Source organism: Microtus oregoni, unplaced genomic scaffold, assembly GCF_018167655.1.
Source record: "Microtus oregoni isolate MIOR12 unplaced genomic scaffold, Mior012 000001F_ref0000356, whole genome shotgun sequence".
NCBI classification, from domain to species: Eukaryota; Metazoa; Chordata; class Mammalia; order Rodentia; family Cricetidae; genus Microtus; species Microtus oregoni.
Genome location: NW_024543060.1, coordinates 37,026,921 through 37,054,080, shown reverse-complemented (window position 1 = coordinate 37,054,080; position 27,160 = coordinate 37,026,921). Strand labels below are relative to the sequence as shown.

General features: G+C 44.5%; 1 protein-coding gene across 2 annotated transcripts in view; it reads right to left on the bottom strand.

Moving 5' to 3' along the window:
- The window catches only part of Slain1 (SLAIN motif family member 1), a 42,107-nt gene extending 16,257 nt beyond the window's left edge, over positions 1-25,850 (bottom strand). Inside the window, exons 1-4 of one of the 2 annotated variants that reach the window (XM_041663482.1) lie at positions 25,161-25,850; positions 19,193-19,332; positions 2,716-2,865; positions 1,538-1,687 (exon numbers count right to left, since the gene is read on the bottom strand). In XM_041663482.1, the coding sequence (XP_041519416.1) occupies positions 1,538-1,687; positions 2,716-2,865; positions 19,193-19,332; positions 25,161-25,714 (994 nt within the window). In that variant the 5' untranslated portion in view covers positions 25,715-25,850. The remainder of the gene's footprint in view (positions 1-1,537; positions 1,688-2,715; positions 2,866-19,192; positions 19,333-25,160) is intronic. The other variant, XM_041663488.1, reaches the window with a different exon arrangement.
- Positions 25,851-27,160: the final 1,310 nt, after the last annotated feature.

Sequence of the window (27,160 nt, the reverse complement as noted above, 5' to 3'; positions counted from 1 at the left end):
TTAATGATACAAAATAATCACCTTGATCTTCAACATATATCTTACTAAACCCTCCGTAAGTATCACCTAGTTTTTCATAGTAGTCTTAACTAATTGTAAAAGTAAGAAATTTGTATGTTTAACTATTTCCACTATACTGGCCTGAAAAGACAACCTGAAAACAAGCTTTGCCCGGTTGTGTGATGTCCATCTTGTCGTGCCCTTGACATACAGCACCAGTGCTTCTGAAGTACTTCACATTGACACTTAATAGAGTGCCCCATTTCTAGTAGTCCCTCAGTTATTTACCCGGGAGCATTTTAAGGCCATTTTAATTGAACTTTTTAAAGATCACTAGAGAGCCCCACAAAGTTCCAGGAAATAATACTAGTACTTCACCAAGCTCCCAAGAGTTTTACAAATTTATGGATTAGCATAACAATGTATTAACAGTGATATAATCTACTCATTTTATTCAGTTTTTCATTTCTTTATGTATATACAGGTTTATATTAACTATTTATAAATTTACCAGCTACACACTTTTATGCCATTCAAAATGTATATAGAAGAGAACAGTTCCATACCATGGAAATCCTTTGTGTTACCCTTTAGGAGCACATCTGCTGCCCTCTCCTTTCCAAGACCCCAGCCCCACCCCCATCCACCAACATCCTGCGTTTCTAAAGTTCTATCATTTCAAAATGGTACACAAACGGCATCACACTGCATATCATCTCTTGTGTATCTTGCCTTCACTTTTACGATTCCCTGGAGCTCACCCGAGATGTCCTCTCTACAGCTTGCTCCTGGCTGTGGATGAGTACTATTCCACAGTATGGACAGACAGCCCTTATTTAACCACTCATTGCTGAAGGGCATCTAAACACGGTCCGGTTAGAGACTGGTGGAATGAAGAAGTGTCTTCCCTAGGCTCAGGCATTTGGATACTCGGTCCCCATTGGAGGTTCTGTCTGGGGATATTTAGGAGCTTGAGCCCTGCTGGAGAGGAAGTACTTCACTAGAGGCAAGCCTTGAGAATTCATAATCGTGTCCCAATCCAGTTCACTCTCTGCTTCCAGTTTGTTGCTAAAGATGTGATCTCCCAGCTTCTTTCTCCTGCAACCATGCCTAATTCTTGCTACCATGCTTCCATCAAGCCACGATGGGCTCTCAACCCTCTAGAACTATTGGCAAAGTAAATTCTCTTTCCCTTGAGTTGCCTGTGGCTATGTTGTTTGACCACAACAAGAGAAAAGTAACTGATAGAGACTATTGCAAACACAGATGCTGAGAATGTGTGTGTGTATAGATTTTTATGTGAACACATACTTCTACCGCTCTGAGAGAAATGTTCAAGAATACCTATGGTCTCCAAGAATCAGTACGACCCCGAGAGTATGGCGAGCGCCTACAATATTCTTCAGCCCTTGGACATGGAACTCTTCCAGCCACAGAGGAAGGTGACACAGAACACAGAATCCAGTTGATTACCTACTCCACCCATCACTGATAGTCTAAGTGGAAACCTCATGCCCCTTGATTAAAAAGAACATACTCTCTTCTTGCAGGCGAGCCATGATCTGAACATCAGTGAGGTCCTGTAACTTATATCCCATGGATATAGAATCATCTTCCAGCTCTGAAGTACTCAGCTCACTGTCAATGGACGACTGGGGACTGAGAGGGGAGCCCCTGGAGGGGTAACCTGAAACACAGAGGATAATGTTATAATACTAATAGTTATTATTTAGGAAAATGGTAAGCATGCATTGCTATAATTCATATACAAGTGGCACTTTTGTTTACATGATGTCACACAAAGACTGACATGTTGCCATTTGACAAACAATAAATACATCTTACATGTTCATAATTCCTAAGTATGAAGTAATTTACTGCTTTCTCTTTTAAAATACAACTTGTAGAAAGAAAACACAATCATCCTGTACTGTCCACTAAAAAAATTAATGCCCAAATCTAAGGGTGTGGCGTTTGAGTATACATGCACGCATACATATGTATGTAAATACATACACACAATGCACACTTTTAACTGATAATCAAATATATGTCTCTGGCAACAACTGATTATATATTTCACTATTAAATTTAACACTAGTCCATTTTTAGTGGGCAGACACAGTAGTGTCATTTGTGGAAAAGGTCCTGCATAAAAGACACATTTATGTAAAAACATACACACATCATAATTTAGAGCAGTAAATAATCGCGGGCATCTTGCTGAGACCCAGTGAAAAGTAATCCATAGGTTAAGATAAATGAAGCAAGCAAGGGCGAGCCAGATGAAAGAGCGTTGTGGGTCAGATTCGCGCCAGCGCTGAGACAAGAAAGGCAGCCGTGAGACCAATCTTGTGACAATCCAATACAACCATTCCTTCTCCTGAAGCCAGGATTTAAAATGCTAACAGAAAACACAGGCTGTTTAGAAAAATGACATAAAGCCACGTGACTTTAAAATCAGTACAAAACTACCTAAACTGTGTTCACAACCCATCCAATGCTGGGCATTTGCTAAAGAGGGCAGATGGTCTACCGAGCATGGCTGAGACCAAGCAGTAAGCGAGCACACGGATGTATGTGCTCTCTTCCCAGAGTAAGCGTGTGGCATCGCCTCCGTGACACCAGGTCACTCTCGGGATCCCCAAGGCTGTGAGTTGTGTTTCGTGACTTAAGTAGCAAAGCAAGCAGCTGGTCAGGAAGTTGAAATATTACCTGTTCTTTCGGGTGTTAGTATTGCTTTGTTGGAGGTTTTAGAGGAGCTGGGAGTGCTAATGCCATTGCTATAAGGGCTGAGTCTCGCAACAGGACTATAGGGGAAAGCCAGGGAGGCAGGTGAGGAGAAGAGGCTCCGCCATCGGCTCGCTGTCACAGAAGCAAACACACAGAGGTTAGTTCCACATGGGCAGGTGCTGGTCCATCAGAGGGACAAAAGGACATTGCTTTAAGGAAGGAAAACAAAGCAATTTTTCATATTTTAACCAACTTCCATTTATCCAAGGGAAAATGTGAGAAACCGGGCCATTTCTGAGTGAGGCCCCATTCACACAACCACTGAGAAACAGCAAATCTGTCTCAGTCCGATGAAAGTCAATGTGAGTGTATAAAAGGGAAAACTCAAATTTATACATCAGAAAAAATTTCCATTTCTGAATAAAAATTGTTTTCTGATCACAAACAATACCAAAAGGTCAAAGCAAGAATAAAAAACTTGAAGTTTCTAGAAGTCTGGGGACTTGTTCTTAATATTGACTATTTAGAGCCCTAAACAATTGCTTTGTTCACTTCAATGCAGTTAATTTAAGAACATACTGATCAAAGAATTTTATATAAATGTGTCTGGAGAGATGGCTCAGCAATTAAGAGCACTTGTTGCTCTTGTAGAGACCTTGTGATTCCAGTGCCCCCATGGTGGCTCACAGTCATTCTTAACACCAGGTCTGGAGAGTTTCTGACATCTGTGAGTACCAGGCATGCTTGTGACATACACAGACACATGCAGAAAAACACTCATACAAATTCAATAAATCTATTGTTTTAATTTTATATAGAAAATTGTATTTGGATTGCAAGACAAACTCATAAGGCCTGCTGTGTTCCAACACCCTTGGGTTTCAGATGAGCTTTGGTGAAGGGGTACACACGCCATAGCAATTGGTCCCCACCAACACATCACAACAGCAAACTTAGATGGCAGTGGCCGAGACGACCAGTGATGGCCTTTCTTTTATAAGACTCTACAGACTTTCTGCAGATAACAAGCGGTGTGCATGCAATTTTTAAAGGCAGACTATCAAATTGGTATTTTGATGTGAAATTAAAAAACCATAAACGAATTGTGCCAATAATCAACACAGCATCAAATTCTTCAGTTATCACACACAGCATCCTAACTGGTTTCTTTCCCTCAAAATTACCTCCTCCTTGTTAATTTTAAGCTCATGGAAAAGACCCCACATGACAAAACCCTGGTTGAGCCGCAAACATTTCCAGAGTCACCGCCACGGCAGGCAAACCACTACGGTGGTCAGAGTTTACTTTTCCAAAGGCGATTGATTATTCAGACCCAGAAAGAAGAAAGGAGAAACAAAGTCAGCCTAAACATTTGACAACTTTGAAGGGCATTCCCGGGACCTTTCTAAGGTGGGCGCTAATGAGCACCCGTACCCACGGCTGAAAATTGCTCAATGTGGACAGCAGGATGGGGAGAGCTAAGCAAACGTTGAGCTGTAACACCGGGATCCTGCAGAGCTTGAAAATCCCACCAGAGTCATTTAAAAGAGCACAGTGCTTCCCCTTCCTTCAGTCCAGAGTCTTTGGATGTGACTTCAATTATATAAATGTGGTTTTATTTTCTATATAGGTTAAAAAAAAAAAGGCAACAAAGTAACTATTTACAATAACATTCAGAATCCTCAGGTTGCCTGGGAGACAGTGCCATGAGATCTGGTCCTAACTGACATGGGTCCATCATGCCCCTAGTCAACCTGCGTGTCTGTGCTTCAGCAATTTTCGCTCTGCGTCAGAGTGGACAGGGACCCTAGGGACCTTGGCTCTAACTTGACCCCAGATATATTGCAGAACTGCAGAGAACACGCAGCACACACACACACACGGATAGCTGGCCTTACAATCTCCAGTCTCTATTACTGGGTGTCTGCCGTTACAAATTCTATACCGAAAAAACAAAGTCAATAGTTCTTTGTGACCACTAACTTTCTTAACAGACAATGGTATTTTATAGGAGTTTGATCGCTCGCCAGGCAAACTACAATGACTTCGTGTTCTCGCCCACAGATGCAGGGGACAACAGATCACAAGTAAACAGCGTTCGTAATTCTGCACAATAACCACAGTGACCCAGCCTCCCCACACAATGGCACAGTTATTGTGGCTATGACAGCAAGACCCCAGCTAAGAACACAAATAGCATCTATTGCAAGAAAGAGCATTCTGGATTGTTCTTCAGCAAGCAATTGGCATTTAGGGAGAGGGAGTAGAATTATTGTAGACAGAATCTCTCCAAACAATGTTGCTCTATTAGTGCCCAAGGCTGTGATGGGGAGGGGAGGGAAAGGGAGCAAGGGGCAGGCGGAAGAGAGGCTTCCTCCTCACTCCTCTCTGTGGAGCTGAAGAGCTGCAACAGAGACTTTTATACGTAACTAACAAACAGGGCATTTAAAGGGGGCAGTTTATGTCTTCATTCAAATAATATTTCTGATTTTGTTAACTTGGGATTAATTTTGTTTGTTCCTACTCATACAGCACACACTAGCCTCAAACTTACTACGTAGCTGAGGCTGGCCTTGACTCCTGAGATCCTGTTTCTATGGCCAAAGTGCTGGGATTACAGACGGATGCCATCACACCCAGCTAGCAGAGCTGACTGTCTTAGTATGAAGATGTTAACTTGTCAGATACTCGAAGATGGCCAAAATGACCCTAAGAGGAGGAAGACAATCTTACCAGGGCAGAGAATGGGTGACAAACTCAACTACAATTTTCCTCTACCACTATTCTGAGGAAAAGTTTATCTGTGAGAAAAAAATGGAGATGCTATGGGCTGTGCTTTTCATTCAATTTAAACTCTTTGGAGAAAAAGTCAGATGTACTTAGTCATTGGCTCATTTATTTTCTGTGCATCTCCAGAGTTTTTAAACTTGAAAAATGGATATTTACGAAATTATTTTTCTACCTTATTGTACGTAACTACAAGAAAAAAAATCCTAGGTGAGTCCTCCAGAGATGACAGTAAGACAATCACAAGAGGATGGTGGACAATGGTCAGTTTCAGAAAGAACTTACAGGTTTTGCCTCCCACCCCCAAAGAATTATTGTGTGGATGAGAGAGAAGTTTCCAGAAACATGAATAGTCCTACCTTCCTTCAATCAGCTTTGCCCAAACATACAAAAATACAGAGACGATTCAGATTTTACTGCATACAAGTCTGTGCACAATGTCAAAATCAAACTGAAGAATCAATGTAACCCAATTCACACGAAAGAAAAACATAATCTAATTAAAGTCTCTGTGATGATCCTCCAGAGGTCGGCTCTACACAAAGCTGGGACTTCAAAAACCAAGACATACATGGCGAGAGAGACAGTGGGGGGGGGGGGGAGAGTGGGGGGGCTGCTCTTCCTGAGGACCTGAGCTTGAGGGGCAGCACCCATGCCCAGGGGCTCACAACCACCCCCTATCTCCAGCACCAGCGGATCTGAAGTCCTCTTCTGGCCCCCACGGTTTTACAAAAGCACACATGGCATATAATCACAGAGCTACCCCACCCAAACACATAAATAACAAGGGAAGCAACTAATGCCATCAAATGCCCTCTAGACAGCTGTTTTCACCCTTTCTCTCACGTGGAGAGAAGCATCGCTAGAAGCTCCTAAGCCATTATTAAGGAATGGAGCAGCAGACGGCACACACTAATAATGTTAAAAATGGGAAACGGACTCACATCTCTTGACTTTAAAACTATCTTACCACTCCTGGTTTAACAGCTACAGTATTTTAAGCAGTTCCTTAACGTCTCTGACGACAGAGATAAGTATAACAAGACATTTCAAGCCAGCAACAGATTCAGTGAGGGGAAAAGCCTGTAGAACACAGCTACTATATCACTGAACTTAACCGGGATTAATCTTGTGACTCGCTGTTAATGATTATTATCTTGTTAATGGTGAGAATCTGTGACTGGGGAAACAAACCTGCAAAAATTAGCAGGGAGTCACTGTCTGGGGTAACTGAAAAATTCTGGGCTGCCCAGTTAAAATGAAAACACAAACCAGTTGGCAGCAAACCACACAAAAGGCCAAGAGGGTTTCCTCAATCTTGAAAAGTCAACATCTTCCAAAATCTCTCACAAGTTCAGAACTTCAGTCCTGTTCAAAGGATTCACACACACACACACGCGCGCGCGCGCACACACACACACACACACACACACACACGCACACAGCTGTCCATTACAAGGCATCTGTGTTATTTAATCAGGTAAAGAAGCCCTGGAGGACAGACCTTTGATCTCTCCCAGGGTGTCTCTCAGTGCTTCACGTTTATTCTGAGCATAGCCCTGATCTCTATCCCTGCCCCCCTCACTGCAGTAACACGCACAGGCAAAGCTGCAGCATGCAGACACTGGGCCAACTCTTACCGCAGCAGTCTCCTAGGGACCCCTTAAAGAAAGCAGGTGACCTAGCGTCAGTGGGCTCCAGGTGGGTAGGATTTGTGGTGCAAATACAGGCATTTTAGTAAAAACTCTATCAGCAAATTTTACTAAACGTTACACACACTCGTTTTCTAAGTACGTAATGACCTTCTATCTTTTAGCTCATGGCCTCTCTTCTCAAATAGCTATACGTATAATCTCTGTCATTTCCTATGGTTTTTGCCTTGTGGTGCTGGCCAACTGTCATGTCAATCTTTGTAGGCAAAGTCCTGTGTGACTCTGAGAGTAAAGGAGGGAGGAAAGGAGGAAAGGAGGGAGGGAGGGAGGGAGGGAGGGAAGGAGAGAGGGAGGGAGGGAGGGAGGAAGCCTACAAAATGATACAGACCGTCAATATTTACAAAACACATTCAGAGCCATTCAGTATTTGCCAAGAGATACAGAAACCAACACAGGTCAGTTCCTAGCGGCTGCTGGATCTCTCAAAGACAAATGCTGCAGACTCTCGGGCTCCCCACTCACACTGGGAAGTATGCCCAGCCCTATGCTCCCACCTGCTTTGTAAAATTCATTTCTCCCTCACTTGTGTGGGCACCCACTATCACACTAGAAAGGACCAGATGCTACAGATACTGAGAGGAAGAAAATACGGGAGATGTTCACCCCTCCCTCCCACTCTAATTTCTAAATAGCAGCTATGACATGACAGAAGAGAAGCAGACAGGCAGGGAAATAAAGCAAGGCAGGAAGGCAGTGAAGCAAATTGGATAGTGCAGTCGGAACAAAGCTCAGACAGGGAGCAGAGGTTCCAACAGAAGACATGGCATAAAGGGGCCGTGGCAGGGGTGGAGCCGTGGCAGGGGCGCAGCCATGGAAGGGGTGGAACCATGGCTGGGTCATAGGCTTTGTGTGCCAAAATGCCATTCTAGAAAGAGAAAACACCCGTGAAAGTGCAAGAGCAGGAAAGCCAAGTCTCCAGCCTAGGGAGGCAAATGTTCAGGCCAAGGCCGAGGGCACAAATGAGAAGAGCTGCACCTAAAGACACCGCTAGAGTTGAAGATACTGTCTCAGGCATGCTATGTACCTCACAGTGAGAATAGGACTTTGACAAGGAGACCATTACAATTAGGTATGTATTTTGCGATGACAGCCACACAGACGGACGAAATGACATACAGACTGACGGCTGGAACAATAACTAAGGAGGCTTCCCCAGCAGATATAGAGAGATGTGGTCCTCACTAAAGTGTGCTCAGAACATTTGGTCAGAATGGGTACAATGAGGTGTCTCTGTGCTAAAGTGGAGACATTTACTAACCAGGGAACACGGGAGTGGAGAAAGGAAGCAAACAGTCACACCATCTACGGAAACAAAGAACATGAGAGACACTCCCTGGATTCAAAGATAAAGCTGAGCTGAGCTGAGGTGGTCACTGAACAGGTCCACATGATGGTGCCCAGTCCAGTTAGACAGATGCAGGGAAGGACAGCAAGACCACAGAGGCAGGAAAGTCCGACATGCAGGTGTGCAGTAAAGGGGAAACCATAGGCAAAAATGGGATCACCACCGAAGAGTAAGAGTATCTCATGGAACTTTCGCCAAAATTGACAGAATACTCAGACACAAGCAAGTCTCAACAGATACAAGAAAACTGAATAATATCTGCATTCTATCAGACCATTATGGATTAAAACTGGGTATCAACAACAGAAATAACAGAAAGTTTACAAACTCATGTAAACTGAATAGCTCTCCACTGAATGGAAAATGAGTCAAGACAGAAATTAAAGAAGAAATTAAAGACTTTCTAGAATTCAATGGCAATAAAGATACAGCAGTGATGTGGGAGTGTCATATATCAATCTGTTGATTTCATTGGTTAAGCAATAAAGAAACTGCCTGGCCCTGATAGGTTAAAACATAGGTGGGAGGAGTAAACAGAACAGAATGCTGGGAGGAAGAGGAAGAGAGCTCAGAGAGATGCTACGCTCCCCTCTCCCCTGGCGGACGCGAGAGCTCTGCTCTCTGAGGCACACGCGATGAAGCTCCGACCCAGGATGGACGTAGGCTAGAATCTTTCCCGGTAAGACTGATGCTACACAGATTATTAGAAATGGGCTAGTCCAGGTGCAAGAGTTAGCCAAGAAGAGGCTAGATATAATGGGCCACGCAGTGCTGCATATCTGGGCTAGGCCTTTCTCCATCTGTCCAGACACCTGGGACAGGCTGTCCCCCTGACCTGATCCTCTAGAGCAGCTGCTGAAGACCCCGTGGATTCTCATATCTCCTCTCGCAGGTCGCACCTTCAGGAAGCCATCCCTGGCAATCCCCGAGGCTCGGGTCTTCTGCTAGCCTCACTGTGCTGGCTTTATAAAAATCAAGTTTAATTCCATTCATCTTATTGACAGGGATTTGGGAAGAGGTCACAGGCCACAGTGCACATGTGGAGATCAGGAAGAAAACATACAGGAACTGGCTCTTTCTTCCCACCACTTGAATCCAAGGACTGAACTCAAGTCTTCAGGCACCTTTGCTACCTGTGCCTTCTCAGTAGCCCCATTCATAATGCTTTGAGGAAGAAGAGATAGAACAAGAGCAGTTACCTGCATCATCCGTCCCTTGAATAAGTTTGGCAAGTTCAAAGGCCAGGCACTGAGTTTCTCTGGCAATCAGCCCACAGCACCATGCCTGCCGCTAGTAGCACCAATCAAGCTCTAGCATTTCCTAAAGGAAAAACCTAGAAGTCTTAAGAGTAACTGCACATTTTAGAAGCCCCAGGAATAGGGCAAGACTATCTACCACAGCCAACTTCATCCATATGGAATCAAATTTAACCATCATAGTAGCATTAAAGTAGGGAAAAATATGTGGGGGACTTGGACACAGAAACCACATGCAGCACAAGCTTAGTACTCACCAGGTATAGGTTCAACCCCTAATACACACACATGCACACTCATATGCAAACATACACACAAATGCGCACATGTACACACACGCACATACACATGCACACACACCCACTGCTTTGGTGAAACTATTGATTTTATTTTTCTTTTTAAGTAATAAAATAGAAGCTCAATAATAATTTCACTGCAATAACTACTTTGCACTGCCATGAGTTTCTTGTTAATAAATACCTTTCTAACCTTGGTGGAAACGCAAGACAAAATTAATACCACATAAACACACACATATTTGGTTTAAAAAAAAAAAAGAAAGTAGGGTTGTCTAAGGATATTTGGCAAGTGTATCTAGGTTGCTGGCTAGAATGGGTCGAAGTGGCAGATTGACGAGGGGCCCAGTCCTAGGTAACGTGTAACTTACTGTACTAAATCATGGCCCGAGGTGACACGCAAGCATGAAGGCTATTTTGAACATAGCAGCGGAGCAAGCACACGATGGAACCCCACAGCTGGGGCAATGTGTCTTCAATTATCAGCACACAGAAATATGCAAATGCCGGGAGACCCTGCTCTGTACAAAATGCTTCGCGTGATTCCAAATTATTTTTTTCCTACAAGAAAGAATCTTTTTGGGAAGCTTACCTAAAATGAACTCTACTTGCTAAGTTTTAATTTGGTGCTCCCAATGTGACAGAGCACCTCAAGAGTTGAAACACGAGCTGGCAAGGATAACATCTGGGCCATGCGAGGAGACGCTGGACAGGTTCCAGGAGACAGATACTTGATAAGCTCGTAATGGCTCGGTTCAATCTGTATGGCTTCTACAAATGAAAAGGCCACCTTCAGATCACTGGGTCACATCAGAGGCTCTGCTTGTCTGAATAAACTCAGGAATTAACACAGCCTCGGAACAAGGGAGGCAAGCCTCACACAAAGATGTAAGGAAAAGCCCAACAGAGGCCAGTGTTTCTCCACATTCCTCAGCCTATGACCCTAAGGGAAATGAGATGTGGTCACAGCAAAACACGACCAAGGACGGTAACTGTGCGTGCGGACTGCACTGTCTGTGAAAACGACACTCACACGCCTCAGATGTGACCTGTCCTGATTCAGGTGGACATCCGAGCACCTTGAGTCAGATAAGCTTTTATTAACTGGACCCAAATTAAGTGAGCCACATATTGGGTGCTTCAAATTACTTAGATAAGCATTTTGATCATTATTTGGTTAACATTCCAGCCTCGCGACATGGATTTACCTCTACATTATCATTATTCCAATTCGGGCTATCAAGTGAGTGGACCCTGACTATCAGAGCTCCTTGTGGTTTTGCAATTTGCATTTAAAAGGGTGGGAGACAGAAAAGCCTTTCCAAAATGGGTTGAGTTGTCCTTATCTGAAATGCATGGGACCTGAATATTTTAATTCATGGAAGTCCTTAGTGATAGGAAGGACCCAAGTCTAAATACAAAATTCATTTGTTTCATACACTTTGTACATAGCAGACTAAAGGTGGTCATATATAGTACTGTGAAGAATTTCATGCCCGAAATAAAATGCATAGCATGAAATTTTCTGCTTGCAACATTTTGTTGGCTTTCAAAAATCTCCCCCCAATTTTAGAGTACTTCATAACCATTTTCAGGTTAGGGATGCCCAGCTTGTACCTATAGTCCTAAGAAGAATCAGAAGAGAAGGGAGAGACCAAGAAGGGCTTTGAATTTTCCACTATGTTTAAACAAACTATCTCTCTAAAATCCTTCAGATTAAAAATCCTAACTCAAATAATGATGCTTGTGTGTGAAATACAACAGATCCCACCCCTCGGAAGGGAATGACACTTCCTCTATGAAGCACAGGCAACCACACAAAGAGGAATCCTGTGTGCTAGCTTCAAGTCCTGACAAATGAAGACCCGCACAGCAGAAACGTCTGTGTGTTCACATCACTTCACAGTTTACAGAGTTAATTCACATCCAGCGCCCCTGAACTCGTTCTACTAGCCTCGTGATGTCTTTCGATGTTCCTTCCTAGCACGTGAGACGCTGGAAACTCACTAGGAGCCGAATAAGGCTGAGGCATGGAGGACACTGAGCCTAGTCACTTGGTAAAAACTCCCCGCACAGTACTCACCCATTCAGTAATTAGCGCTCAACACCCACCACGCAATAGCAGCTACTCTAGCGAGCAAGGAGGCTACAGTAGTGAACGAGACAGATTTAAACCCCATCCAGCCACACAACTACCATTTAATGAGTATGGACATATGACTTGTGGGCTTTTGTCTTGATTAGCAGGATGTCATTGACAACACCAAATGTTCGACGAAAACTGTTTCTTTTGTGCGTCTAAGAAAACTCAATGCATCAAATCAGACAATTAGAAAACCAAGGAGCCAACACTTGAACATGCTAAACGCTGTATTAAGCATTGGTAATCCAAGAGAAAGTTGAGGCACAGATCCTCGATCTGCTCAGAAAAGACGTGGATGGAAGAATGAATAAAACGGAGTTCCTGTGAATGCAGAACAAACATTTCTCAGCCCATCTTCAAACCAGGAAAACAAGCACCAGATTTCTCTGAGACCACAGTGAGATCAGTGCTCAGAAACAAACAAACATCACTCTAGGCTGATATTATCAACTAGCCTTATACTGCCAGACTATAGATTTGAGATACTGGGAAAGGAGAGTAATCATTTTACCTTAAACATTATTCCAAAAAAATATATAAGGCAGCGATGATGTCATCACTATCTTCCTAAAACACCTTACAACATACCATTCCTCTCTCTCATTTTCTTCAAAAGTCCTAGATTTTTAGTTTATTCTCATAGCTTCAAACCAGAGCCTAGAAATTTTCCATAAACACTCACGCAGTTTTTCCATGCTTTGTGATCTCCAGCCATAAAGTCAAAGGTGTGCTGTAGGAAGATGCTTAGCAGCCCTTTAATAAGTTAGAATCTGAAGGAGCCCAGAGACAGTAAACCTGAAGAGAATCCTGGAAGAAAGGCAGCCAAATGTGCCTACTGAAACCACGCAGGAGACAGGTGTGCAGCTCAGGCCTGCAGGCTCAGCATGGATGGACAGCTGAAGCAGAAGGCCAAGTCAAGGACAGCTTGTTTAGAGTGAATTCCAGGTCAACCCAGGCCACACAGAAAGAACATGTCTCGAGAAGGAAAAATATCAAGTGAGTGGGGACAGACCATGATAAAGCCTCTGGAGACACATCCCTGGGGTGGTTTCCCTCTTACCAGGAGAGCTGCCTGTCACCACAGTTAAGTATAGGACCAAGAAGCCTAGGGCAAAAAAGGTCAAACCGAGGGAAGGAGAAAGGGAGAAAGGCCTGTCGACCAGATATCCTCAGTCACCTCCTGGCCAGGCCCTGTCCACACTTTCTCATGAATTAAGTCTTTAAGTTTTAAGTACCTTTCTCTCCAAAAGCAGCAAGGTCAAAAACGAGAAGCCAACTGTCTAAACTGTTTGCTCTCTAAGAATCAGCCCTTTGTTGGAAGTGCTGAGATAACAGGAAGAAGAAAGTAAGTACAAGCTTCTGACTGTCGGTTTTGTGACGGACATGATACAACTGACTTTGCAAACCACACAAGTCTCAGATAAAGTGCACATTGACACCTGTCATTTGAAATGAAACCCACACAAAAAGAAAATGGCTGATTTAGAGCCAATGGAACTTTAAAATATGGAGAGCAAACCTGACTCCAGTGTTTGCACTGTGAGGAGCATAGAGCCAGAACGCTAATTTTTCATCTCTACTATCACTGACAAAAAATAATAATGTCCTTTACTTAGAGGCCAGTAATTTTTCAAAAGGAAAGATTAAGTAGAAAGCCCTAATTTTCTTACAAAACCATGTCAGGGCAGCAAGGAAAGCTTCAGACCCCAGGCAAGACTGAAAGTGAGGACACCTGACTAGAGGGTCACAGCACCGCAAAGACAGATCAAGACGAGGTAGCAGATGGGACTCCAGCGCTCTCTATTATGAGCCCACAGTGAGGGAAGTCATGAGGAAGCTGGAAGGGTCTGGAATAGTCGCTGCAAGGGACACAGTGGCTTGTAAGTTCTGAACACGCAGGAAAACATTCAACCCCCCAGCTTCCCCTCAGCATAGCCAACTCCTGCTCCCTTCATTTTAACAAACACAGATTTTCTATCTGGGAAAAAAAAAAAACCACTCCAACAGAAACTCAATAGGTACCAAATACAAACGAGGACACCTTACACAAGCGAAAGGAGGAGGCCACGACAGGGCCAGACACGTGGGAGGTACTTAAACACAAGGCAACAACTTGCAAGATGAGTCATTAAAGTGCGTGAGAAAAAAAATATAAAGAAAGTCAAGGATGTTATAAAGCATATAGAAAACACAGAAATTTTCGACATCCATCTAGGGATTGCATACCCGGCCATCAGGAATACCAAGAACAAACAGAGAAAATGGGAGGGGCAGAGAGCTTATAAAGAACTAAGGCAAGAAGTGTTTGTGCAGCTCACATTTCCTGGCTCAAAGCGACACTGGACGAGCAAAACCACGACATTAATGACTAAGTTCAAAATGCTCCAAATATAGGACTGCATTCTAAAACACCTATGATCTTTTAAGCAGTAGGAACATAAGTATAAAGTGAGAAAGAAGACAGCAATACCATGCCTCCAACAGCAGTCCTGGAGGTGACATGAACGGAATGAGCCTTTTAAGTCCTCTAGGAAACCCCTAACTCAGGACCCCATGTGCAGCCCAGCAGCTGAGTAGGTGAGCAAGGCCATCTTCAGTTGCACAAGTTCTCAAACTTCCCTTGTGCCTACTCTTTTGTCCTTTCTCCTTCCAGAGGCAATCCAACAATAGCGGGGATCTGGAAGAGGGACCAGACATCTGAGGCCACTGAGGCGAGGCTGGGAGAATGTTTGGAATAAAACAGAGGAAGAGTACACCATGACAGCTGTCGAGGCAACAGAGGCCTGGTGCTAAACAGGACAGAGGGAGCAGCCAGGAACAAGAAATCAAACCCCTTGGGCTCAGGGTCCACCCTTAGGGTCTGGAAAAAACTAATTACAAAGACTAAGGAAACTAGCTCATTATCTTTAGCAGCTGACTAAAAGACAAGGTGGGACACAGAGGATGATGAAGTACATCAACGCCTAGATAGAAGCATTCCTACCATAAAAATAGTCATGCATCCTGTAATTGACAAAAAGCCAGATTGGAAAGCTATCCCAAGAAAACATAAAGAGGGCGGTTGAAAAATTAAATCTCACAACCCAAAACCAAAAGCCCATGTAAGACAGAGAGAGAGGATGTGTGTGTAAGAATAGTTAAGAAGAAAAGGTCATAAATTTGAGAAGCAGTAGGGGAACACAAGAGCTGAGCAGAAAGAGGAAGCCGTGGAAATGATGTAACTACAGTATTCATGTATGAAATTCTAAAAAAAAAAAAATCTTAAAATGATAATGTAACTCCACAGTCATCTAACAAATGAATTTTAAATAGCATAAACAGACAAACAAACAGCTTCTGTTAAATAATGCATCTGGGAAATTAAACAGGAAAAGAATGAGGCAATTTTTGAAGCTATTTTTTCTGAAACTACTCATATGATTAATATTTTTCAAGATGAAGAGATTATTTTATAAAGCATATGCTCGTTTTAAAATGACCATCCAATAAACATTTGCATTATTTGTTTTGTTGTTTTGTTTTGTTTTTCAAGACAGGGCTTCTTTATAGCTTTGGAGCCTGTTCTGGAACTAGCTCTTGTAGACCAGGCTGGCCTCGAACTCACAGAGTTCTGCCTCCAAGATCAAAGGTATGTGCCACAATACCCAGCTTCATTTGTACTTTAATAAATAAAGCTTGCCTGAAGATCAGAGAGTGAAACAGCCCCACTGATCAGTTTTACAGACCAGGCAGTGGTAACACACACCTTTAATCCCAGTAGCCACACTAGTTTGCCATAGAAACCAGGAGGTGCCTGTCGTTAATCCCAGTGGTGCACACCTTTAAACCCAGCCCTAGAGAGCAATATAAGACGGGAGGGGACAGCTCACAGACAGAGTCTCATTCTGAGATTCTCAGAGGCAGGATCTCCACTTCGGACTCAGGTAGAGGAAAGAGCCAGTGACTGGCTATTGGGCTTTTCTGACCTTCAGATTGAACCCCAACTTCTGCCTCTGAGGTTTTATTAATTGTGCTTCATTAACCTATATTTGACATAATGCAGAGGTAGGATCCAAGGTGCTGATGCATGCCAGACAGCATGCTACCAGGGGGCTCTATGCTTCCACCCCACCCCAGATCTGCAGCCCAAATTGGCAAGTTATCTTACAATGAAATTATAGATCTTTGAAACAAAAGCATTAACTTCACAGCAAAAGTTTACAGATTGATACACAAATTTAGTCAGGTACTGATTTTGGTTTTGAAAACCTAGTTCTCTACCTAAAATGTTTGCTATAAAAATTCAAATAAACTCAAGCACAAATAAAAATATATCATTTCACTGCATGTCCTCATGACTTCACATCTGCCAATAAAGACAAAATTATATAATCAGACACCTGGTCAAAAATATTAATGAGATTTGTATGAAGTTTACTAAAAGTTTCTTCTCTTTCTCAAAACTCAACCCATCAGACTAACTTTTGTGGTGGTCATCTGAAGCAGGGACTGTGGTGGGCCACATCCAGCTGCCTTCTGTTTTTGTGATATCGGCTATGAACTGTTTTTACATTTAAGAGGAGGGGGATATCTCATGACAGAAAAAATGTCTCTTGAAATTCTGATCTGTGTCCATAAATGAAGTGTCATTGGGACAGGGCTCTGGTCACTTAATCTTAAATCTGCTGCTGCTTTCAGGCAATGAAGGATAAGGCTGCAGACACCACAGAGTGTGGAGGCTGAAAACTTAAGACAGCTCCTTCATGATCCTCTGCAGAAAAACACTGATTGATCTCCAAGTTAAAATATTATAATTCTTGAATCTCATTTGACTTTGCTTCAAATGATTAAGCCACATTCATACCTCAACACATCCACACAGTATGATCATAGGTCATGGACCACTTGAGTAAGAAGGTGAGACTCATTCATACCTCAACATATCCACACAGTAAGATCATAAGTCATGGACCACTTGAGTAAGAAGGTGAGACTCATTCATACCTCAACATATCCACACAGTAAGACCATAGGTCATGGACCACTTGAGTAAGACAGTGAGACTCAGCTGGACTGGCTGGCTTGTTGAGAGTCAGTGTTGTGCAGAAGCAGAACTGATAAAAGATTCCTTGGACATCAGGGTACCACACCACTAATGCCCAGTGTTTACTCCAGTACATCCTTGTTCCTATGACCCTCTTCAGCATGCTACCCATAAATCAATAGCTAAAAAATGTTCATGAAGCATGTGCCTAATTCCATCTTCCCCGAATATTTAAGCTAGATTTCTGCTGACAGTAACTTATACCCAGCCAATATAGCAAGCAGTACAGAATCTTGTAGTAATAAGGGCGGCGGGGCTGCGTCTCCGGCACCCGGCCGCCCCCACGGCTAGCTTTACCCAAAATAATTACACAGAAACTGTATTCTTTTAAACACTGCTTGGCCCTTTAGCTCTAGCACTTACAGGCTAATTCTCACATCCCGATCAACCCATCTCTAATAATCTGTGAGCACCGGTCTTACCAGGAAAGATTCAGCATGTCTAACCTGGCGGCTTGCTTCATTGTGTGTGTCTGCCCGGGAGAGCAGGAGCATGGCGTCTCTCTGAGGCGTCTGCTCCCGAGAGGAGAGCTGTGGAGTCTGAGCTCACTCCCTCTTCCTCCCAGCATTCTGTTCTGTTTACTCCACCTACGTATGTTCTAACCAATAAAATGGGCCAAGGCAGTTCCTTTATTAGCCAATGACCCTCCTCCATCAGAATCTATGTGCTGTTAAGGATTGTATCTCTGATGTCAGAAAGACCCCAACTCTGACCCTGTCCCCCAATACCCTTCTGGCTTAGCAATCCTCTTAAATCATTCAACTTCACCCTTTTCACCTCTACAGGAGAGTAAAATACAAGTGACTGACTCACATGAGGTCAACATGAATGAGTTTTGTGGAGCTAAGAGGTGAAGACTCTATCTACGCTGGTCTTCCACTCAGGTATCTCATACCCATCCTTTATCCTTAAGGAGCTTGAGAGCAGCATCTACACGTCAGGGTGCCTAAGCACTGGTCCTGATCCCATCCTGCAGATCCCCTCTGCCCATCCCTCACAGGCACCCATTCTTTTCCCTGGAGAGAGGCAGGGCCTGTGATGTCAACTTCAGATAGGATGTAGTGGGTGCATGGGCAGAAAGAGTTCCTAGATAATGAACAGACACTGGGAGGTTAAAGAACAGGGCAAAAGTCCAACCGATCACAGCCCTGAGTTAGTGAACATGCAGGAAAGGTAAGGAGCTACAAACTACTCCTTTCCTTACTGGTTCTACGGCTCTCCATCCATCTCTCTCTGCTGTCTCTGTCCCCACCATCTGTCTCTGTCAGTGTGTCTGTCTGTCTCTGCTGTGTGTGTGTGTGTGTGTGTGTGTGTGTGTGTGTGTGTGGTGTACTAACATTTCCACATCTGCTGGTGTCTATCAGTTAACTAATGTTACATCCATTACTAGGACTAGTTCCTAATTCATGGAGCTTATCACTTCCAATTATGCATCCAGCTAAGCAGGGAGGCAGCACACGAAGTGGCCCTCAACGAGGTTAGTCCTGTGGTCTCAAAAGACTCCCAGTTTCGACGTAGAATTGAGCCACAGACCCTAAACCCCAATGTAGGAAAGTGAAGACAGATCCATTTCCTTTACTGACGTGTTTTTGAAACACTCACACAAACACAAATGTGCTCCATATGATAAGCCAAATATCAGGCTACAAGTCGTCCCGAAAGTCAATAGAGACCACACTGAGGAATCCTTGTGTGTAGTACAGGATAGGGAGGTTGCATGCTACAACAGCCTGCACTTCAGGGTAAGGGTTCTTCATCTGAAGTTTACTCCTAAACCAAAAACAAAACCAAGACAGAGAAGGAAACCAGAGAAAGAAAGCACACACTTTCACAGTACCTTGCTCCAGTCTGAAGCGGAGGGAGCGTCTGGCTGCTTCCATCTCAGGAGTTGGGTTATCTAGGATATGTCTACACCACTGCAAAGGACTCAGGGATTTCTCTGGTGAAGGGAATACCTTTGAAGAGCCAATATATAACCTTTAAAAAAAGAGAGAGAGAGAGAGAAATCTACATTATAGGTACGCCATAGGTTAGAGAGAAACCTCGATTCTGGTGGAAACGGCATGTACTGAACAGTTCCCGTGGAGACGGAAGAGCGTTTGAGGGCTTCAAAGTCCCGAGAGTCATTTTTAATCGGCAAATATCCCCAAATAGAATAGGTCACTTTCCAATGCATGCTGAGATCTGCTTAACAACCAAACTAAAAATCCCCACTTTAGTAGCAGAAGCTTCTCTTAACCGGAGCTAAACTGGCTTGACATGTCTAGAAATTAATGCCATCTCTCTCGTCTCTAACAGAATCCTTCCAAGTTGCTCTGATTCTAATGAACATATATTCCTGGGACACCAGATGACAGGACGGCCACCTGTTAGAGTGGTGTCAGTGGCCCACAAAGGTGGAAGATGTCGTCTCCTTTGGCAACTCATTCTAATAGCTCAGAGACTGTGAGGGACTAGCTGGCAATGATCCTGGGCTTTGATGTTCAACCTCTGCTGCAACGACTCAACTCTGCTGTTGCAGCCCAGAAGCACTGCAGGCAGAATTCACTCAAGAAGCATGACGTCATCCCTGTACACTTTAATCCCAGCATCGGGGAAGCAGAGGCAGGCAGATCTGGGCCTTCAGGCTGACATGATCTTTGGAGTGAGTTCCGGAATGCTACAGCTACAGTGAGACCTTGTCTCAGAACAAACAAAAGCTTACACACAGTCATTCTCACATCCTTTTGAATATTCCATTACTTAAAAATGTAAAAAGCTATCTTTCCAGCCCATACAAAGCAGGCAGTGAGGCTGACTTTCTCTTTTGCTGACTCTTGTTACAGATGGAAATATCTAGCTAATTTCACAGTGACTGCAATACATCATACTTTTCCTGGAGTGCAGTCCACAGTCCTGAATCCACTAAGCATCGACTGGTCCCCTACTTCATGCTCCCTGCGCCTCCTCTGTACTCCATTAACACAGGTAGGCAATATCCCCTACTCCCATTCCTTGCCGCTGTGTCTAGTACCAGGTACTGCTCTCTGGTCCAAGTAAAGTTCAGGCTGGTCACTTGTTCTTACTCTTTGGTGCTTCAATCACGATTGTTTGAGCATACAGCAGCTCCCGTTTTCAGATTCAGTAGGCTCAGGGTAAGTTCAAGGACTCTAAATGTCTAACAAGTTCCCATGCAATGATGGCCTCTCTGATATCAAGAACACACTTAAGATCCCCTGGGTTAAATCAGTCAAGGTAATTCCACTGCCCGGCCTTGCCCAGAGCCTTGTTCATAGCCAAGGCCCAGATACAACCCACACCATTCTAAGCCAATCCAGGAAGAGAAAATTAACCTAAATGGATATGGAGAGAAAAGCTAAAAAGTAAAAATTATAATTTAAAATTAAAAAGAAAACCCACGTTAAGAAAGTTGATTGTTGAATTCTACCAAATAGCTGAACACGATACCAATCCTTCATAACTCTTCCATATGGGATGGGCAACATCCTGATGTATTTCATGTGGACAGTGTTTTGATGGACTCTATAGCCGGACACAGGCATCACAAGGAGGGGGAAAATCTCTAATGACCACGATCACTCACGAGCTGATGCAGTCTAAATATTTTAGCAAACCGAGTCTCACGCAGAGACATTTCATCTCTACCACATGGAGTTTATTCCAGAAATGAAAGCTTAGTTTAACATTAAGACATCAGTGTAACTTCCTATTTTAACTAAAATGGAAAAAAGCACGTGATGATCTCAATAGACAAAGGAAAAAAGCATTTGACAGCCATAAAAAAAAAAAACTAGTAAAACTGGAAGCTGAGGAAACACCCTCAACCCAACTGAAGAGCTATTTAAAGATGAACACTCTGGGAGAGAGCAAGGTCAGGACACCGGGCTCATTGCTAGTCAACGTTCTACAGAGGTCCTACCACTTCAACTAGGGAATGGACTAGGGATATTTGGACTGAGCAGAAGTAAGCCTGTCTTTCTTCACAGATAACACCATCTACTTAAAACTAGTGAGTCTAGTAGCAATGTCTGTAGGATGCTGGGTCAATGTACTTTGTTGTGCGCATCTGTATGCATCAGCAACAAAATACTGATACCTTCACATTCGCCCCTTTCTGTCTCCAGTAGCATTTTGAAAACTGTCAAGCACATGTACAAACCTAACAAAAACGTGTATAAGATTAACAACATAAGTTAATAGAGAGATATATACCAGGTTTGTGGTTCAAAGGCTGAATACTATTAAGGTGTAGGTTGTCCTTAATGTTATCTTTATAATTAACAAAATTCCAATAGAAACCCTAGCAATGTGTGTGTGTGTGTGTGTGTGTGTGTGTGTGGTGTGTGTGTGTGTGTGTGTGTGTGTGTTTCTAAAATTCACACGGAAATGGGAAGACCCTTCAATAGCCAAACAACTATTAAAGGTAGCAAAGCCGGAGTGTTCTCACAACCAGATGAATCGGGACAGAGCAACAGTAATGAAGACAGATCAGTGTGGCACACAGGTATATACAGCAATGAGAAAAACACAGTCCCCAAATGAAATCAACCATAGAACATGAAATTTCACAGTGCAAAGAAGTCAACGAAGGATGGTCTTCTGAACAAATGACGCAGGGGTGAGGATGGTCACTCACAAAACTGTGAGTTCCAGACACCATACAACGCCCACAGTTAACCAAGAAAGATAAACTGAAAAGGAAAAACCTTTGTTAGAAGCCCTAGGTAAAAGCCTGTGTCCCAAGGTTGGCAAACATCCCTTCGCTGTAGTTCCTAAGACTGACATCATGATTGATCCGGAAGAATGAGCAGTACCAACCACTGGGTCTGACCCTTGGAAAACTCTGCCAGAAGAGTATGAAGTGAACCACGTGTTTGGAGAAGAGATTTGCAAATGAAGTGCCTGACAGAGAACTTCAATGTAAACTATATATACCCCTCCAGCTGTTCCTTAGTGTACCTAAGAAATAAAAATGAGGCATGCCACAAACCTAACGGAATCCAAGAAAGGTAAGCTACCATGGCCCTGGGGGCGGGCATGAAGGGATCACAGGGATGCAGGAACTGGGAGCGCTCTCAGAACATTAGCAGGTGGTTTAAATTCTTTAAAGGAAGTCTTGATGGCTACTTTTCCATAAAAAGAAATGTTTAAAATGTTTCAACACAAAAGTAATGTTAAAATGCTTTTAAAAATCTGTGAATCAGGTCACCTGAAACTCTTTAAAGGCATCCAGCTAAGAGTAATGATGCCTCCGTTTCTCCACCTGGGGTCTCCTCCTGTTGAAGGAAGGGACTCCATGAAGAGTACATCATATGTCCCCAGAAGCACTATGAAGGGCTAATTCTTATTATTTACCAACATATTTGATGACTACAGTTAAATTTCCTTTAATTTAGATTTTTTTTCAAGTCACAATGAGGACTAGACTAATATGCTGGTTCCACTAAATAGTTCTTTTTAAAACTTATTTCAATGCTCTTTGGATTTTTTTTAAGAGACAAAACAGAGTAAAAAAGCTAGTCAAGCATATCCTAATAGTTAGATAACTGTGGTAAAAGACCATTCAGATGAAGCATATATAAATATAAAACCATATTTGGCATGTGTGCTGTATGTAGCCAAGTAAACACCAATACTATAATAAACTCAAGAGCCTATTATGGAGTCACATGCCTGTCATCCCGGCACTCAAAAGCTAAAGCAGTAAGGCAAGAACTCCAGGGCCAGCCTGGGCTACAATGTGAGGCCTTATCTCAAGAAAGACAAAATAATATTAATAGTATTAATAGTAGATTTTTAATTATGCCATATTTTTAAAGGATTGCTCCTTTGCATTTCTATCAAAACTGTAAAATTTCTTCCCACTGTATGTACATCATCATTAAGAAAAGCAAAAGCTCAAATGATTTGAAATTGGCACGAGAGTTTACAGGCATCAGTGCAACAAAAGCCACTACAAGAGCATTTGTCAATACTATACTCAGGCTGGAAGACATTTAGGCTTTACAAAAACAATGTAGTTTAGAAAGAATGGCTTGGAGTTCCAGGGAACGCTGAGCTGTTAGAGCAGAGCAGCACAGGCTGCTCACACAGTTCCCAAAAGCAGAGTCTGAGGCAGACGATAGATGTGCCCACGAAAGGCTTATTACAAATTTTTTAAATTCTCAAATCAAAGTAATTAACAATTACAGTTTATGTGTTTAAAACCTAAAAAGTTTTATTGCTGTGTCAAGTGTAAATAAAAGGAATATTGTGGTTCCTAATACGAAACCAGTAAGATTCTCCAGCTCCCATGTCCCTTCTATGCAACCATGTTAACAAGAGCTCAGGATGACAAAACCTGATTTTCTTAAATAAAAGTACCCAAGACACAAAAAAAGATGCAATTCTTCATCCTGCCTGCTATTCGGAAGTGAATGCTGCACATTTGCCCTGCAGAACTCGAGTTCACTCCTCCAACCACTCCTAGAGTATACCTAGCAAGCAAGCAAACTCGCAGAAGTCCTCCACAAAGGACAAGTGTTCCCGGGCCAAGCAACAGGAAAACACACAACACGAGGTCTGGATACCGGTCCCTCCAAAAAGTCCTCATTCGTGGAACACGGACACCCATCTAACCAAATTCCCATTCCATAACCATCCTTACCATCAACCTTAAAAGTTCCTAAAATTCGATAATAAGGCTTCACTAACAGCACTAGTTAGGGTTCCTATTGTTATGATGAAACACCATGACCAACAGCAGCTCCGGGAGGAAGACCTGTACTTAGCTTACACTTCCACATCACAGTTCATCATCATCAAAGGAAGTCGGGACAGGAACTCAAGCAGGGCAGGAACCTGGAGGCAGGAGCTGATGCAGAGGCCATGGAGGCGGTGCTGCTTACTGGCTCGTTCCTCATGGCTTGCTCAGCCTGCTTTCTTATAGACCCCAGGACCACCAGTCCAGGGATGGTGCCACACACAATGGGCAGCTCCCTTCCCCCAATCATTAGAGAGGAACTTACAGAGGCATGTTATTAATTGAGGCTCCCTCCTCTCTAATAACTCTAGTCTGTGTCAAGTTGACATAAAACTAGCCAGCACAAGCACTTTTCTTCAATCTGGTTTCATTTTTAACATTAATGAAAATCCCTAAGTTCAATTTTTTTGAATAAGTAGCGCCTCCATCTGCTCACTCCATTCCCTAACAAGTCTCCGCTTCCCACACCATTCCTGACATAGAAGGATAGCACGTTTTTAATAACCAAATCAGTACCTGAGAGATTATCAGTGAAACCACAGAAAGAGGGCATGCATAACGGCAACTCAACTGCAAGAGCTGATGTCTGAGAAGACACCCATCACTAGGTGGCTTCAGATACTACCAAGGAGGGCTGCACTCCAACCCTGTCCAACATTTGTTAGAATGGAAAGAACCATAAGCAGTGGAAGGCAGATGCCAAACCTTCCCATCACACACACACACACACACACACACACACACACACACACACACACACACGGGGATAAAGGAGCAGGACTGAATGACAGGATGACATGAGTTGTGCAGTTAAAGCTAACGAGGCGCTTGGGACCCGGTAATCAGCAAAGATCAGAACACAAGGCAGATGGCTGGGATCAGTTCCTCCCCAGTCCCCAGTCGGACCAATAGGCGCTATCAGAAAACAGGTTTCTGTCTTCCTGCAAAGCTGCTCAGGGCTTAGCACCTGCTAGGCCTCTGGGTCCCCTTCCTCCCACGCCCCGCCCCGCGTCCTGGGCCTCAGAACTCTGGGTCTGGGGGATCGCGGCGCAGCAGTCAATACCAGGTGTAGTCGTCCTCCTCGCTCCAGGCGGCCAAGCTGTCCAGGTCCAGCGGCTCCACCTCGTCCAAAAGCGTTGGAGGCGGCAAGGGCGGCGCGGGAGCTTCCCCCGGCGGGGTCCCCGCGGTCCCCGGTTCCGGGCTGCCACCCCCGCCGAAGAAGCCCGCCGCGGGCTTGGAGTAGACGAAGGGCGCGTCTGCGGGCGGCAGGCTGCAGAGCAGGGAGGACGCGGGGCTGGGCAAGCAGTAGGTGCCCGGGAACGCGGGGCCCAGCGCCCCCGGGCCCGAGGAGGTCGTGCCAGCCGGGGCCCTGTGCGGGGTGAGCGGGCTGCAGGCCCCGGCTGGCGGCGGCGCGGAGGGCGGCGGCGGCGGCAGCAGCAGCAGGTGCGGGGCGGCTGCCGCACTGGCCGCCCGGCTGCGCAGCTGCTCGTTCTGCTTCTCCAGCTTGCGCACCAGCTCCTGCAGCTTCTTCACCTCCAGCTCGGCGTTCACTACCGGCCCGGAGCCCGCGCCGGAGCCCGTCCCCGGCGAGGCGCATTTCACCTGCTCCGCCATCATCGCGGGAGCCCCGAGCGCCGCGGCGAGGAGGCTTCCCGGGCCCAGCTCGCGCCGCCTACCAGCATCAGCACCAGGGCCCAGCCTCGGGCCGAGGCAGCGGCAGCTGAGCAGCTCTGCACCGGGCTCTGCTCTAGCGGCTCCGGGTTTTAGCCGCGGCCCCCGGGGCGGGGCGGGGCGGGGCTCGAGGGGCGGAGCTTGCGGTGATGGCTGTGTCGAGGGGGCGGGGCCTACGGTAGGGACCCGCCCTGGGCATCCGCATGCACCCACGCCACCTAACCTCAGGTGCCTGATTGGACCTGACCTGAACTTCCCGCCGCTCGCACTTCCTCCGTCTTCAGGCGAGAGAGCCCCCACTTCGGGTCAGAGCTGAGGGCGGGATCTAAAGAAGTCGCAGCAGGTGCCTGTAGCAAAGAGAAATGTGCCCTGGACCAATGACTTACCCTCTCACAAGAGCACTGTTAGACTTCACCGCACTTCAACAAGCTAATAAAACCTACAGAAAACAGAAGCCTAGGGAGCATGATGCTGAAAAACAGACTTGGAGTGGAAAGGTTTAGAAAAGATGCAGCCAAGAGCATAAAAACAAAATGGTGGGATAGGGAAGGCTGAGGAGGGAAAGTAAGAAATTCCTGTCACTAAGAGGGCCAGGTGTTTACTTCAGCCTATCTAAAATCGTCATATTTGAACTATCTCCACGAGTCCTTCCCTTTTAAACAAGAGTTGCGTTTCCTTACTCCTTCATATTAGACAAAAGATCTTGGAACATCCCCTGTGTGCTCCACTCTTTTCTAAAGAGCTTTTCGACCAAGTCAGTGCAGGCAGAAGTATAGCAAAATTGTAGAGTGCTCCATCCGTTAAATAATTTACACTATTAAAACCAGACATGTCTGAGCAGAAAGGAGAAGGCTCTGATATCACCTGCTTTTTTTTTTAACTTCTTGGAAACCAGGCTTTTTATTTATTTTCACCACCACCAACAACAACAAAAAAATGCTTTTAAGCAGACAAGTTGAACTGTTTTGTTCAGTTAATGCTGACTTGACGTTTTGTGTGTTTAAAACAAAGGGAAACCTGACACTCTGTTTCGAGAAAAATCCATCCACACCGCTGGTTCTCATCCTCAGACAGTATCCTGTCTGGTGAGGGGCCTCGCTCAGGCTCTGTACACACAGAGACACTGAAAAGGTATTACGCGTCTCTGCGGCAAGGCTAGGATGCTGCATCTGTGGTTTTTAGTTTGACCCTGTGCCTAACTGCTCTGAAATACTCCTGTGTATCCTCTCACTTGCCAAGCCACATCTCTCAACTTGTGTGTATGTGTTCTGGATTTAAGTTGGCTGGCAGGAGCTGCATAAGTTAGTCGTAGGGTAAGTACCCTGAAGTTTCCTTCCCAGGAATCCCAGCTGGCCTTCAGACCCCCTAACCACCTGTACCTCCCATCACCTT